General features: G+C 44.9%; 1 protein-coding gene across 3 annotated transcripts in view; it reads right to left on the reverse strand.

Moving 5' to 3' along the window:
• Nucleotides 1-394: 394 nt before the first annotated feature.
• Nucleotides 395-17,351, reverse strand: part of slc6a9 (solute carrier family 6 member 9) — a 57,390-nt gene continuing 40,433 nt past the window's right edge. For all 3 annotated transcript variants that reach the window (XM_080546372.1, XM_080546371.1, XM_080546373.1), the window contains 11 exons: nt 16,110-16,241; nt 14,552-14,837; nt 12,039-12,171; nt 11,775-11,909; nt 10,189-10,292; nt 9,205-9,442; nt 8,701-8,835; nt 8,357-8,456; nt 7,972-8,072; nt 5,575-5,745; nt 395-5,240 (listed from right to left, as the gene is read on the reverse strand). In XM_080546372.1, the coding sequence (XP_080402498.1) occupies nt 5,049-5,240; nt 5,575-5,745; nt 7,972-8,072; nt 8,357-8,456; nt 8,701-8,835; nt 9,205-9,442; nt 10,189-10,292; nt 11,775-11,909; nt 12,039-12,171; nt 14,552-14,837; nt 16,110-16,241 (1,727 nt within the window). In that variant the 3' untranslated portion in view covers nt 395-5,048. The remainder of the gene's footprint in view (nt 5,241-5,574; nt 5,746-7,971; nt 8,073-8,356; nt 8,457-8,700; nt 8,836-9,204; nt 9,443-10,188; nt 10,293-11,774; nt 11,910-12,038; nt 12,172-14,551; nt 14,838-16,109; nt 16,242-17,351) is intronic.

Consider the following 17,351-nt stretch of genomic DNA (forward strand, 5'->3'; position numbering starts at 1 on the left):
GCAAGTAATAGGCACTTAACGTTACATGTTTTAAGGCTGATCTGTGCATGATAGTGCTGCATTTTGACATAATTCTTATCGCATTTCCCCTGTTGAGCTGTATAGCGGCACTTATTACAGTGAAGTGCTCTTACGACACGTAACTCCACCTACAGTCCCGGGTCGCTCAGTATAATGGAGAAGCGTTTCTGAAAGTACGGCACGGCACGGATGCAAATGTGGCCCGGTTCGGGTTGGTAGTTGAAAAGCGCCATTAGTTAGTGGGGTAAACCAATAGCAGCAGAGCTCCCCTATGGGCCTCAGCTCCACTCATAGAACTGGAGTCTACCTCCAGTAACCATCGTAACTATAGTAACTATAGCACTGACACAAACGGGACATCGCACACCAGGAAGTTGATCTTTAAAATAGATTTTATTTACCATTTTTGTAATTGAACAGTACGATATACAGCTGACATGACTAAAGACAATTCAATGGATTTTGGCCCTAAAACAAGACACATGGTTAGGGTGTGTATGATATATGATACCAGTACTGGGGGTCACTTCATTTGTGCTTTAACTCCTCCCCTCGGATACAATTTACATTGGCATAGCAACGCGACATCGCCCAACACGTGTACACAATAGTTTTGCGCATACCATTGTAAAGGCATTCTTTTTAATTTTAATTTCTTAAAAATTGAAGTGTGTGTGTGTATATATAGAGATTTTAAAATGTTGCTTATAAACACAAAATGACTTATTTAAAGTGCTGAAACAACATGAAAAAAAACATTATGTTGATGAGTAAGAAATTCAAGAGATCTTTTTCCGTGATCTGAAGGAATCACAAAGAAGAAGAAATATCACAGTTTTTAGTACAGTAGTGGCTTAGCATCATCATCATCAGTGTTCAGCACTGGTCACATGTAGAGTGTATGCACATCTCCCACATCCAAACTTACTACAGCAATTTCAATATGAGGTGATGGAAAAATATGACTTTTTTCTGTACAAATGCCATGAAAATATGAAGATTTATCCAGTACAGCAATGTCCTTGGACAAGACTACCTGCTGTGCTTTTATATGGATTTCTAAAGGAGTAGATCTCACCAAATGTGTTCACACACAGAACCCCATAGACAAAGATTAGAATCAGTTGTGTGAAAAATGAATTCATTCTTCTTTTCTCTAGGGATATAATATATAGACCATTTGATCAAACCCACTCCTCAGATCACGAATACATTGATATGTCACATTAATTGCAGTTACAATGTTACAGATTTTGGCGTTTTATTTTGCCACAAATGCACATTTGCATGTACTGTACAATACCGTGTTGAAGGTTTTAATACTGTTGGCAATATACGAAATATAATATTAACACTGTTATTTACGTTTTCCCAATAGTCATGACATGCTCACTGTAAAAAGCATTCCTTTTGTAATTCAAGTTTAAATCCAACGTTTTTTTCTGTTTTTTGTTTGGCAATACTTTTGATATCAGCTGGCTTTTAGAACTTCAAGATAAAGGTGGTGTCACAGAACATGGATAATAATATCAGACAATATTATTAAAATCTGGCGATAAATTGTGTTTTGTTTGTTTTATTTTAGTACAAAAAAAATTCTCTTTAAAAGGTAGATTTGTGTTTGTTAAGATGACAACATGGATAGTTACTGATTGATTAGAATTACATGACATCAAAACTGATACTATCCTGATCTAAGGACTTAGCAGTAGCAGATCCACTACACATAGAATACATAGTACACTTAACATCCGCTAATCTTACTACAAGAAAAAAAAAATACCCCAACTACCCCGGCCCCAAAAAATTAAAACAAAACACATACACAAGATTTTGTTTTTTTTACATTACTGTACAAAGTGATAGAGGATAGAAGAGTTGAGGAGACAGCAGGGAGCAGATAGAGGGGTGCAATAGCATGGTGGTTATCTTTAACATACTACTGTACTAGAGAGAGATAGGACTACAAATCACACCGATAGGACTACAAGTCACAAGGTTTCAAGAGGAAACAGGAAATAAACACATGTCCATAACGGACACAGCATTGCCACAATAATACTCATCACTGTCAATTAATACCGTGATCAAACACTGTCCAAAGCCATATATATACTGCTTATATAGTATACAAGATTTAGCAAACTATCCTCCATGTGTTCCTGGATCTCCAGTGTGTATTTCATTGATCTACCGAGATCACATACAAAGCCAGTTGATAGGTCAAACATTTAAATCTACTGTCTTGACCACCGACATGGTACGTATCCACAGGCCTCTGTGTGGAACTCCCAACAGACATCAGCTAAAAAACAGTTAAAAATCATGCTTAAAGATCCTGTGCTTTTAATCTTATCAGGACCGCTGTACCACACTATTCTGCATAACAGGTTGTTTACGGTGGCCACATACGTGTGCTTGTCGTGTCAAAGGAACACTCTATGACCGATGTGCTTTTCTAGTCGTCATACAAACACGCTAGTCTCCAAATGAAGTAAAGCTCGAGTCTGTGTCGGGCTGCGTCTAAGTCGCTATTGCTGTGCTCTTGTCTGTCATTTAGTTCAGATAACCAAATACTTTCTGTATTCAAACCACCAGTGACTCCCCGGTGTGTCAGAAATGGACTGCAGGGTTTGTTTTTGTTTCAGATAAGGTCGCCTGGGTAACTGTGGTAACACTTTTACCACAGAGAAAACTGAGTTGCAAAACAGAAGGGAAGGAAGGAAGGAAGGAAGGAAGGAAGGAAGGAAAGAGAACAATTTGTGTATGCTATGACAGCGGATCACTGGGTTGATGCAGTCAGGTGTTGAATATTATATACAGTGATGATACTGTTAAAAAAAAGAAAAAAAAGAAAGATTTCTCAATATGCACGATGCTCTAGCACGGTTTAGCAGCTGTATTGCAAGACTGCCTCTCTCCACCAGCGCATGGCGCAGCAGCTGCAGCAGCAGCCCACATTGTCACCATGGGCCTCGCCCCACTGCACACACATGCACTGGAACGGATGGTATACATAATGATGCATTGTATCGTATGGAGAGAAGGGAGTTCTTGAGAATTGCCAATTCCAGCAGCCTGTGTGAGAACATGGCTACTCCCCCCCAACCCCCACATAGCATCCTGCCACAAAGTGACTGAAATGTAGCACCGCCCACACACCCCACCCCCCCTCCCCCCCCCCGAAAAATAACAATTACCAACAAAAATCAAGTCATGAGTGAGGAATGGTAAACATTACGGTTATTTCTTAAGATACTGTAGCTTCTTTACAAAATAAACATGTTTTTTTCTCCTTATAATTATTTACTATGTTACTTTACAATAATGAAAGATAAAATAAGACAATTCTATTGAGAGAACGATACTATACAACTACATATAAACTACATAATTCAGTAAAGATGACTTATGTTTTTTTTTTTTTTTTCTTCTTCTGGAGCCCTAGAAGCTCCAATCTCCGGGCCAACCAATGGCCTCTCTCCTTCCTGTTCCACAACATCCAATCACACGACTACTTGGCTCAGAGCATCCAAAATGCCTGTAAATACATTTAGTTTCCTCAGCAGAGAAACCCGCAGATGGCGAGTACTCTCCGATTTGAAAAACAGAAACAAAAAGTTAACAAAAAAAAGACACAATACTTCACCTATATGCCACCGAGATATTATAAAGTTCATGCATGTTGAACATGTTTTTGGTAACATGCCTTCTTGGGGCGGCAAATCTTACTTGTGAGTAACATAGACTATGATGATGATGCAACCAAAATACTCAAATGTTATGCTAGCTGCTTCTTCTGTTTCGCCAATCTACCGCTCCCTTCACGTGTGCGAGACGCCACAATCTCAAGGTGCATTTCGCATGAGAATGCCTGGAAGACTGATAATGACATGGCACTGTTTACATACAGACAAGAGTTGCATCCATCCATCCATTTTGTTTTGTTATCTGACAAATGGTTATGGTTGTCTTTTTTTGTTCCCCATCTTATGCAAAGCCCACCATAATCGAAGAAACATGTATTCAGGTATATTGAGCGTGTTGTTCAGTAAAGTTAATCTTTTGGGACCCTGAGTATGGGCATTGGGAGGTCTTGTGCTTCAGATAAGTCTCCCCGGCCAGACCGCTGGAAGTCACGTGGTAATAATGTTGTAATAACGTTCTAGGTCACGTTGTAATAACCTTGTAAGTCACGTTGTAATAATGTTGTAAGTCTGACCAAACAAGACTACCACTAGGGTAGCTGTTCCAAAAGCTGGAGACCAACATTCTCTGCGCATGTTTAGGGGAATCGATATATTTGTTGTTTTGCTAATGTTGGATGTAACATCTTAACTGTATATTTAGTATGTACTTGTAGCGAGTATTTGAGAGCTGAGTACAGTAGCCATCGACTAACTGTACTTACTCGGACAACAGTCATGCTAAGTGTTGTTCTGGATAACCTTTAAAGCAGCAAAGAACACAACAATGATGGACTACAGTTGAGGGCAGTGAGCGCCGGAAGTTACAACAAGCTATGACAACAACGCAAAAAGACATAAAAAAGTCTCTGTGATGTCATTTGGCTGTCTGCGACAATGACCCACTAAAGAACATTTTGGTCTCCAGCTTTGAAACTGCCTGCACTGTCGCTAGTTGGTTAGCAGAGAAAGGAGAAAATTGTGTACTGTACTGTCTAACATACACACAGTTTGTACCATATTCAACATGACTACTTCAACTCCTGCATATGAAGAGAAACAAAATGTTTTACACAAAAAAAAAAAAAAAAAAAAAACGGCATTATTAAATTACGTGAAACAAATATAATATTTTGCATGACATTGACGAACCAATTTTTATTGGTTTTAACCAATATGTAAAGGTCTCCAGAGAGGGGTCTCTCCCCCACGGTGTGTTGTGGGAAAGGGGGGTTGAGGGGAGGGGAAGGGGAGGGTGGGGTGCTGAGCCAGGGGTGGGAGGGGGAGGTGTGGGGATCAGGGTGGAGGGGGGGGGCTCTATGTTTGTGATCAGGGTGGACTCTATGTTTGTGTGGATCCGTTGCTGCCCTGGATGGTTAGACTAATCTCTCCCTTCAGCTCCTCCTTCTCTTTCTCCTTCAGCGGGCACGCCTCCTGCGGCCCCTCGGCCCCCGCCGGTGCGTAGCGACCTATCCTGTGCTCCTGGAGGCCCGGGCCCCACTTGGGGTCCGGCCTACTTGCGTACTTCAACCGCTGTAGGCAAAAAGGTCAAAGGTCATTGAGATGTACGGGACATGTATGTGTCAGTTGTTACAGACAGGGGGAGCAGTTGGGAATCGTGGTTACGATTGTTATTCTACAGTAAACAATATGAATCATGTTTCTTTTACACACATTTTCTTTTTGTTGTTTTGTTTTTCCTTAATTTTGTTTCAGTTTGATCACACTTCTATAGAGCGTGCCATTTGTCCAAAAGGGGGCACCGACAAAAATACAGTGATCCAAATGTCTGCTCGACATAACAAACACAGATCTGCACTAATTATAGGCCGTCTGCTAAATGCCAATCATGTCAAAATGTATTTACCTCCATAAACGTGTTGCCTGGTGACTTGTAGGTCTTGTAGAGAGCGTAGATGGGTATGCAGATGACGGAGGAAAGAGCCATGAGGAAGCCAATGATCAGAGACCACCGCGGGTAGACGTAGTCGTTGTAGGTGATGGGCTTGTACTGGATCACCGTGAAGATCAGGATAAACTGGAAACAGGAAACACCTTGTGTTTAGTTATTGGTGGAGAATACTGGAGACATACTAGCACATACGTACTCATACTGGAGACATACGAGCACATACGTACTCATACTGGAGACATACGAGCACATATGTACTCATACTGGAGACATACTAGCACATATGTACTCATACTGGAGACATACTAGCACATATGTACTCATACTGGAGACATACGAGCACATATGTACTCATACTGGAGACATACTAGCACATATGTACTCATACTGGAGACATACTAGCACATATGTACTCATACTGGAGACATACTAGCACATACTGTATGTACTCATACTGGAGACATACTAGCACATATGTACTCATACTGGAGACATACGAGCACATATGTACTCATACTGGAGACATACGAGCACATATGTACTCATACTGGAGACATACTAGCACATATGTACTCATACTGGAGACATACTAGCACATATGTACTCATACTGGAGACATACTAGCACATACTGTATGTACTCATACTGGAGACATACTAGCACATATGTACTCATACTGGAGACATACGAGCACATATGTACTCATACTGGAGACATACGAGCACATATGTACTCATACTGGAGACATACTAGCACATACGTACTCATACTGGAGACATACGAGCACATACGTACTCATACTGGAGACATACGAGCACATATGTACTCATACTGGAGACATACTAGCACATATGTACTCATACTGGAGACATACTAGCACATATGTACTCATACTGGAGACATACTAGCACATACTGTATGTACTCATACTGGAGACATACTAGCACATATGTACTCATACTGGAGACATACGAGCACATATGTACTCATACTGGAGACATACGAGCACATATGTACTCATACTGGAGACATACTAGCACATATGTACTCATACTGGAGACATACTAGCACATATGTACTCATACTGGAGACATACTAGCACATATGTACTCATACTGGAGACATACGAGCACATACATACTCATACTGGAGACATACTAGCACATATGTACTCATACTGGAGACATACTAGCACATACGTACTCATACAGGAGACATACGAGCACATACGTACTCATACTGGAGACATACTAGCACATACGTACTCATACTGGAGACATACTAGCACATACGTACTCATCGGGACAGGTGTGTGAAACACATATTGGGACTAACATCCTGAGATCTCGATCAATATGTCATAATGTGCACGACTATTCTTCCTTGTTTTCAGCCCACAAGGCTTACGTGTGAAATCGAGCCATGCCGGATGGAGGTCCATGTTCTTAGAACACGTCAGCTGGTGTGTTTTTTCATTCTATATTTTCAGGGTATTTCTGCTTTTACTGGGACAGCGTGCCAGTAGAGATTGACAGGAAGGAATGGGTGAGAGAGGAGGGATGACAACTTCTACATTCACTACTTGAACACTTTGTCTTCTCGTGGTTTGAACGTTGAATTTGAATTCAAATGTTTCCTGTAACGTTATCTATCTATAGGGACTTTGATGTTACTCGGCCACGCTGTTATCTGACACATCAGCTTATGGACGCCCTTTTTCAGATCTGATGTTTCAGCTGCACCGTGTAGATTTAGTGTTAATACTTTTCCAGCTGTTATTTAAGAGTTGGTCAGATGATGTGTTTCCCACCCAGCCCCCCCCGCCCCCCGTCTCTATATATTGTATGATTCTTTTCTTTTCTTCTCTCAGGACTCATCCCTATGCATTAGGCTACATGGTATTTATATCTAGCCTTCACCGATAAATCTATTCATGTGCCTAGAACCTTGAGTTGGTGTATATAGCGCCCCCTGCTGGTGGGTATATAGCCCACTTGTGATAATGATTGTTTTGATTCATGTACTTATGTCACGACGTACGTCATTGTAATTCCACTCAGGTGTGCCTTCACAGGTGCGATCTATTCAATCAGCCTACCTGACTATATAATTGCTGTCTTGCACTGTTTGTATGTATTTAAGACTTGACAAAGGCTACGGCCATCTGGGACCTGAGTGTGCGGCTTCTATTTCTTTCACTGAGAGAGGAGGGATGACATGCAAGATGTGTCGAGGGTCTGAATCGAACCAGGAACCTCGCAATGACGCGGTATGCGCATTAGTGTGCTACGCCACTAAGCGCCCCCTGCTGGTGGGTTTCTAGTAACGCTGGTCTCTGATTGGTCCACTTACAAAGATGATGACAGGTGAGACGAATCTCCAGCACACCCTGAAGAAGATGGGAGGCGGGAAGCCCAGCATCATCTCAACGTCCTTGAAGTACCGCTCGTGTCCTGGAGAGAGAGAGAGAGAGAGAGAGAGAGAGAGAGAGAGAGAGAGAGAGAGAGAGAGAGAGAGACGTGGAGGGTGGATCATTCTGCCACTCGGATGGAGGTATGAGAACGGGAACGTTTTGGGATGAAAAGTGAGGCAGTTTTTTCGCGTGAGACTCAAGAATCGCACCACCCACTAACTCATGCATCTGTGTCAATGGGAAACGATTTGATCCACCCTATACAAATGAATGGAGGAGACTCACTATAGATATAGAAATGAGTAGAATGGATGCGTGACTCACCATAGACGTACATGACGCAGATGCACATGATGCAGGAAATGAAGACCAGCGAGAAGCTAGCAGCGTAGTTGTCCATGATCAGCAGCCAGTATATCCCTGCCTACACACACCACACCACAGATGGGTTATACGCCACGGCAGCACACTGTGTGTGTGTGTGTGTGTGTGTGTGTGTGTGTGTGTGTGTGTGTGTGTGTGGTGCACGACCGTGGGGGTGTGTGTGTGTGGTGCACGACCGTGTGTGTGTGGTGTGCGTGCGTGCGTCCATGTGTGTGTCCATGTGTGTGAGTGCATGAGGTGCACGTGTGCGAGTGCGTGAAGTGCGTGTGCGTCTCAGCCCTTACCTGTGTGGTGAGTGGCACCCCCAGGAGGAAGCCCACGATAGCGACGCCCGCGGTGACCACCGTCTTGTTCCTCATGATCCAGTCGGTTCCGATCTCGTCCACGATGGCCGTCACCAGGGTCTCCAGCAGGCAGAACTACACACGGGGGGAAGAAGATCGTTAGACGCCGGCTCGACAGCCACAGCCGCCCATACGGACCCGGAGGTCAGCATCAGTACCACTCCTCTCTCAGAAACCCGTTTTCACTGGACCAGATGGCGTCGTGGAGGATGGGTAAAAACATACTATACTATGAAGTATACTAATACTATAGTACACTTTGTTTGACGTACTTGCTGTTATGTCACTATGTCGATGTGCTTGAAGAGCTTAAAGAGAATGACGGAGAACTGGAAACCCAACAAAACAACAATAACAACAACAAGCCTATTCCGACAATCTGGGGGTGTGTGTGTGTGTGTGTGTGTGTGTGGCCTGTGGTGGTTGAGTCCCTCCCAGCCTCACCTGGGTCCCCAGGCCCAGCAGGATGAGCATGAAGAAGAAGAGCAGCGACCAGAAGGGCGAGATGGGCAGCAGAGTGAGGGCTTCTGGGTAGGCCACGAAGGCCAGGCCCGGGCCGTGGTCGGCCACCTCCGACACGTCCACGTTGAGGTGGTGGGCCATGAAGCCCAGGATGGAGAAGATCACGAACCCGGCGTAGACGCTGGTCGCGCAGTTGGTTATGCTGATGATGATGCTGTCTCTGTGTCCGGGCCAATCAGGGGAGAGGAAACGGGAGGAGAACAGGAAGAGAAGATTGTTAGCGTACGAGATGAAGAATAGAAGACAGGTTAGGTCGTTACTTACACAACCTCACCAAGTCAACTTCTTTGCACCAACCTCACTTTCCTGTATATATGCAAATATACTTGGCCAAATAAAATAATTCTGATTCTGATTCGGACAATAATCATAGACAACATACTTCCAGACGCTAGATAATAATAAACAAATCTAAAAGTCATTATCATACTACAATGACTAGCAGATGAATGTCTTTCTTTCCTTCAGACTAGCAGATGAACGTCTTTCTTTCTTTTGAGTTATTTATCATTGACCGGTGTAAAAGACAGTTCATCCTTTTGACCACAAGGTGGTGCTGAAGAGAGAACCTTTTAAGAACAGGCAGAAGGCCGGGAGGCTGAGTTACTGGAGTTTGAGCAGTACAAATTAACTGGACAGCCTCGGGCTTACCAGGACTCAAAATTACTTCCCTCAGCGTAACTACCCCCAGGCTTACGGTGGCTTACACACACACCATTTCACCTCATTACAAATATCAGGTGTGTGTGTGTGTGTGTGTGTGTGTGTATTATGGCTAGGGGTTGTTTTGGTACACATGGTTTTGGCCCTAGCAGTGAGAGGAGAGTTAGAGAGGGACGGGGATATGGAGGAGAGTGTGTGGCAGCCTACCTGTGTGTTACAGCCTACCTGTGTGTGGCAGCCTACCTGTAGCAGTTGTTGTGGAACTTGTTATAGGACGCCATGGTGATGAGTCCTCCCCAGGCACAGCCCAGAGAGTAGAAGATCTGAGAGGCAGCATCGCCCCACACCTAGACAGACAGACAGACAGACAGACAGAGAGGCAGACAGACAGGCAGGCAGAGAGAGAGGCAGGCAGACAGACAGACAGGGAAACAGATAGACAAACACAGAGATAGGCAGGCACACAGACAGAGGCAGAGAGACATACAGGCAGGCAGGCAGAGAGAGAGACAGGCAGACAGACAGGCAGAGAAACAGATAGGCAGGCAGAAAGACAGGCACACAGACAGAGAGGCAGAGAGACAGGCAGGCAGGCAGGCAGAGAGAGAGGCAGGAAGACAGACAGACAGACAGGTTACATCACTGCATAAAACAGCCCTGAGATCCGCCTACGGAACTAAGTAGGATCAGGAGTTTCTTAGTTCAGTCTACGAGACGTAAAAACTCTCTCTCCCTGGGGCCTGGAGTTTCTCCTGGTGAGGTAAAACCTTGGACCCCGGGCCTACAGTACGTATATGGGCCAAGTGACAGCCAGTGAGGGTAGGATGGAACATGTTTCTATGAAGTATTTACTTCAGATAAACATCATGTAATAATGTGATCATTTAATAATAATTCCATGTAATCATGGTAAACAGTATTATTAAAGCCTCATTTGATTCATTCAAACGTTGGCCATTCTCACACTAATTCAGCACACTCAACAATATTTAGCACATTGTGTTAATTATAATTAAATTACTTGGGAGTCAAATTAGTTATGCTTAGCTATTAACAATATACATAGAGCCGCATTTCCTTGCCAACCCTCTGTATTGTAACTGCCGTCCTATTAAGCCCTACAGCAGTGGGTATACTAGGATCTTTCCCTCCTAGCCTCTTATCGTTCATTTCGAAATACATAGAAATACATCTGCGCTCCCTGTGTAACGTTATATATCTAACATGACATGTTATAAGGCTGATCTGTGCATGATAGTGCTGCATTTTGACATATTTCATGTCGCATTCCCCCCCCCCCCCCCCCCCGTTGATGGTATATGACGCTATGGTCAGTTCCAATGGTCCAAAAGTCAAGTCCTTCGTAACACGGACGGGGTGAATTTTATGAATGAAAGTGTGAAAGTTCTGTCACAAAACGCTGTTACGTCCTTTGGCCTTTCCTAGTGGGTATACGGCGTAGTCCTGCGTATCACGTAGACTACACCACTGCCCACTGACTCAGTGTTTCCCATTAATTACCCAGACTGTGACGGCCCACAGTCTCATAACAAACTAGAACATATTTTTTACACTAACGTTGTGTTTTACGCACCTTGCTCCAGCAAAGCGTCTCTCACTCCCCCCCCCCCCGCTGCTGTCAGCTCACATGCTCACACACTTCTATAGACTACTTCTACACTTCTGTAGACTTCTACTATAGACTACTTCTACATGTGACAACAGCTGGTGACAAAGCAGGAACAAGTCGGCAAACCGACCAAATATTCCGACTTAGTTTTGTTTATTTCTTTTTTAATACGTGGTCTTCCACAACGCTGGGAACCTACCTTGGCGTCCAGGATCACGTGCCACTGGGGGGTCAGGTAGTACCAGATGCCGGTGGCGGCCCCCTCCAGGGTGATGCCCCGCACGAACAGGATGGTCAGCACCAGGTAGGGGAACGTGGCTGTGAAATACACCACCTGGTGGACAGAGACATGGAGTCAGGACACCACACACACACACACACACACACACCCACCCCCACACACATGGATGCAGACTCACACTCTCACTCACTCACACACACTGTAGAGAGAGCGTTAGCTCACCTTGCCTGAGGTCCTGACCCCCCTGATGAGGCAGAGGAAGACCACCACCCAGGAGATGGCCAGGCAGCCCAGGATCGGCAGCCGCACCTCGCCGAAGTTACCGATGTCATCTGAGATGTCCAGCACGTAGTGTCTGAGGAGAGGGGGAGGCAACACATGAATCAGAGAGACAGAGAGTAGCTTCTCAATACCCTTTACTACAACAACAAAAACAACAACGGTCTGGAGACATGTACAGTGTACAGACATCACCGCACGGAAATGACACACGTGTCTGAGGAGAGGTGACGCAGCAAGTGTAGCAAAGATAGAGACTGGGTTCGAGATGACGTCTATTACAACAACAACAACAACAACAACAACCATAACAGCCACGACAACGGAATACATTTAGACTATAGACTGCCGCAGGGACAAACAAAGCTACGTGTTCATTCGTTAAGAGATAATAGTGGGACAATTGTTCAGATATACCCTTGCTGTACAGCAATCCCACAAGTCAATGCTGCCCCGCATAGGAAAACACAAACTCTGACAAACACAATGGGGTGACGTCTACAGACAGCTAGGACGAACAAGACACCCTTTCACGGTAAAGGGACGCCACGACCAACGGACGCAGAGGCACAAAGCGTTTCTAAAGTCATTAAGCTAGCTGGGCCGCCGCAGGCTCGCCTTTGAATGGGCGCCATTCTCTCGTCTTTACAGGGGACAATAAAACAACTATACTCCCCAGCCGTCACTCTCTCATACTGTATATTATCATAAAGTATTATTGTCTTAGGAAATTAGCTCGAGTGATTATCTATGTGTACATAGTATGGAAGCCCCATCTGGGTATCTGACATCACCCTGCATGTAGCAGTATGCAGCTTGGTTAGTGCCTGCCACAATAACACTGTACATCTCCTCCTCCGGCTGACTCCATGGGCATGATCAGAGTCAGGCTGGGGGATGTTAAATCATACTAGACTGTTGTTTACTGCGTTGTAATGTTTCAGATGTCTATATATGTTTCTTTTTTAATTTTACTTTATTCTATTATTCAATTATCTTGTTTTTCGTTGTTGTATCTCTCTATCTCTCTATCTCTCTATCTCTCTATCTAACTATCTCACCTGTCTCCACCTGATTGATGAGAACAACAAAGAGCACACAGGCCAAGGTGAGGAGCTGTCTCACAGAACACAACTCAGAACCATAATAACTAACAATAAAAGTGGCATGCTCTTCTCTCATCACTGTATGATATCATATTTTTCCTCACCCTCTAGTTTTATGCAAAGAAAAAAAATCGTCGTAGCGGGCTTTGCCTCAAACCCCCCCCCTTAACCATAACCCCTCTTGGTTCCGGTGTGGTATTGTCGTCGTGTCACCTGACCGGATATTTGGCCTTGTCTTAATACCACCGTGGTGAATATCTGATTGTCTATACTTCAGACTTTGAGCACACTGTGTGTGTGTGTGTGTGTGTGTGTGTGTGTGTGTGTGTGTGTGTGTGTGTGTGTTAGTAAACCTAACCCTAACCCCTCTTGGTTCCTGTATGGCTGATTTACCGGTTTAAAAACAGGCATATGTACGACGCAACTGTATATTTGTTTTGAATGTGGTTTTCATGGCGGGGCATGGATGTCGCCCACGGATTTGTGTTGTATTTTTACGTGTTTTGTTTGCGATTTGACTGTTTTTTTTAATTAAGCTTTAAGTTCATTTTAACTGTAGAGTACCGTACAGTTACACTAACAAAGTCTAATATATATCTTTAAAATACATGTGATATAATTATTATTATTATTATTATGTCCTGACTCAACAAAACCAGTTTGTCATTGTTTGCATGGTAGTGATCTAATTTAGTCACTCCACTGTTACACTAACGCCAACAAACGGAGTCTCTAGACGTTGGTTAGTAACGAGGCCTGGGGCGTCTAGTGTTAATGTCAGTGTCTTCCAATCTTGCCAGCGGCTTTAATGTATTTATTTATCCAGATTCCTGTTGAGATTTATGTCTTATAAAGAGAGCTCTCGCCAAGACACACAAGAGAAACACCCCCCTCCTCCCAACCACACACACACACACGCACACACACTCACACACACACACACACACACACACACACACACACACACACACACACACACACACCTCCCCAGCACCCCCAGGCTTTAACCAGAACACTTTGAACTTACAACAACTACATCAAACACGTCTAGCAGAACCAGAGAAACTGACATTTCCATATCATTTAATTTAAATTCATCACTGAAGTTCAACTGAACTCCCGGGTCAGACAGACAGGACCAGAGAGAGCTCCTGTGTCCCCCCGAGCGCTGCCCTAGGGTGCCTGAGGGTTACTTTTTTACTTACTTACGTTCCTTATTATTATTATGTTATTACTGTGTTTTTTTGGTATCTGAATGCTGCAATGTCAATGTTGAGGAACCAACGGCAAATCATTTTACTCTGATTCTCTGATTATGATTATGATTCTGATTCTGATTCTGGTTCTTACTTCCAGTACTCCTCACTGGGGCTGGTCCTCTTGGTGCGGTTGACGACCTCGGCCACGCCCGCGACCACTTTGGTGGTGTTGGCAGCGATGGCGGCGGCTGCGGAGGTCACGTTGAGGCGCCCGGAGACCACGCCGCTGCACGACGGCGTGTTCCAGGGGTTGTTGCAGTAGGTCCAGGGCAGCAGGCTGGTCATGGAGCTGAAGAAGTAGTAGAAGGCGATGCAGACCACCACGTTGTAGTAGATGCCGATGTACGTGGACACCACCATCATCCCGTAGCCCACGCCTAGGGAGGGGGGAAGGAAGGTGGGAAGGAGGGAGGGGGGCATTAGAGAGAGATAATAGCATCATATCTGAGGTGCCTACCACTGCCGTCACGCCCTTGAGCAAGGCACTGAACCCCTAATTGCTCCAGGGGCGCTGACTATGGCTGACCTCTGTGCAGAGAGCAAAAAAAACACATTTCGTTGGACTCTGTGTGAAGTGACTAATCCCCGTCTCATACATCCATTTAGTCACTGAGGTTATGGTAGATGTTTCCCGAATTAACACTCCATGAAAGCACTCGTAGTCGGAATTATAAAATAAAACAATTTATTAAACTAAACCAAACTAAGGTTGACTTTCTTAAAGTAATACGTTATATGGATCTCTTGAGCTCTGTACGATACACTGCAACCCGCTGTGCGATTCAAAACATAATCAGATCCACCATTCCCTGGTGAACACACATTTTGATCTCCTATATAAAGCCATCTACCAGGTGCATCCTCACAGTAATTAGCTCAATATCAGGTAGGTGATCAATCCTACATCAAACATCAAAAAGGTAAACAAAACATTTCATAATTTTCAACACAAAATAAACACAAAATATCTCATTAATAGATTTTCTTAACTGAACTCAAAAGGCCCTAATATGGCTCCAACACTGTGCGATGGCAAAAAGGTGAATTGAATAAAGGGTTTGTTTGAACATGTTACACATCTCATTTCCATCAGTGGAAGGAGGATTGGAAAAAGGTATTGGAGGCTTTTTTTATGTTGTATGTACAGCAACTCAACTGTAGGCCGTTGAGAGGCAGCCCGTGGTGGTATTGTAGTCTGGTCACCTGACAGGATTTTTGGCTTCGCCTTAAACACCACCGTGGTGAATGTGGAGCGTCTTTACTAAGACTTTGCACAAAGTGTGTGTGTGTGTGTGTGTGTGTGTGTGTGTGTCTCTCTCTATCTATCGGTCTTTTGGCATTTCCCTCTCACTCTGTGTCTCTTTCTGTGTCTACACACTGCTCAATCTCTCTCTCTCTCTCTCTCTCTCTCTCTCTCTCTCTCTCTCAAGTTTGTGTTTTGTAAGCGTCACTAATTGGCTGACCGACGAGTTGATAACCGACATCACCTCGAACGTCCGAGTGTCGCCAACTGCAGAACGTCAACATAACTGGAGACGCTCGTCATGCTGGGAGACGCTCCATCAGAGTTATGATGATATGGACTCAGATCGTATAGCAGCAGGGGACAGGGGACAGGGGACAGATGGTCACGTGCAGCGACAGCTCACCTTTGAAGATGGGGCTGATCCTCCAGACGCCCAGACAGCCCTGGCTGGCGAACTGGCCGAACGACAGCTCCAGGAAGAAGAGGGGGATGCCGCAGAACACCAGCATGATGAAGTAGGGGAACATGAACGCTCCTGCAGGGAAGAACAGCATGGTGGTCAGTCACTCTACAGAACAACATGGTGGTCAGTCACTCTACAGAACAACATGGTGGTCAGTCACTCTACAGAACAACATGGTGGTCAGTCACTCTACAGAACAACATGGTGGTCAGTCACTCTACAGAACAACATGGTGGTCAGTCACTCTACAGAACAACATGGTGGTCAGTCACTCTACAGAACAACATGGTGGTCAGTCACTCTACAGAACATCATGGTGGTCAGTCACTCTACAGAACAACATGGTGGTCAGTCACTCTACAGAACAACATGGTGGTCAGTCACTCTACAGAACAACATGGTGGTCAGTCACTCTACAGAACAATGTCACAACACGACACACTGCAACACACCACACAACATGTAGACAAACTAGTCAACACACTCAGCCAAACCACGCAGCATAGACGTTGGGATGTTTATACATTCCAAACGTGTTCAAACCGCTGAGAGAACATCAGTCTGGGATACGGCCACATTTGAGAGATAGGACCACATTTGTTTTGACCACAAATCGCAAGGCCTTCACGTGTGTACTACCACTCCAGGCCATGGAGGGAGGAGGTGAGGCTGCACCGGGCAGTAACCCTCTGCTCGATTGGCCAAAGAAAACCAGCGATCCTCTCGGTGATTGGCTGAACTCTGGGTGGGTGGGTGGGTGCGTGTGGAGGGTTGGGCCAGGCCTCTGGTGATAACGGGCCCGTCCTTCGGGACTCTGTGGTGACATCATGGTTGTGAAGAGCAGACTACAGAACTACAGCCAGCTGATAAAAACCTCCTGGCTGTTGTTCCAGCCGGGGATTGAGCCAGGCCAGTCCTGCCTCTGCTGCTGCTCTCTCTCTCTCTCTCTCTCTCTGCAGCTAATGTCCTTGTAAGGCCATCTGAAGCAGCCAAATGCACAGAATGCATAGGAGACTAACAGGAACGCTCAGGGGGGATGGACGGGACGGACGGGACGGCTGGTGGGCGGGACGGACGGGGGGGCAGACAATGATGCCAGGAATAGCTTGGATCTGGCCCACTGTGGGGAAGATAAGTTAAGGACAGAGTAGGCTTCGGCTCGACTGTACTTAACTTAACTGC

Source organism: Nansenia antarctica, assembly GCF_963989245.1.
Source record: "Nansenia antarctica genome assembly, chromosome: 16".
NCBI lineage: Eukaryota > Metazoa > Chordata > Actinopteri > Argentiniformes > Microstomatidae > Nansenia > Nansenia antarctica.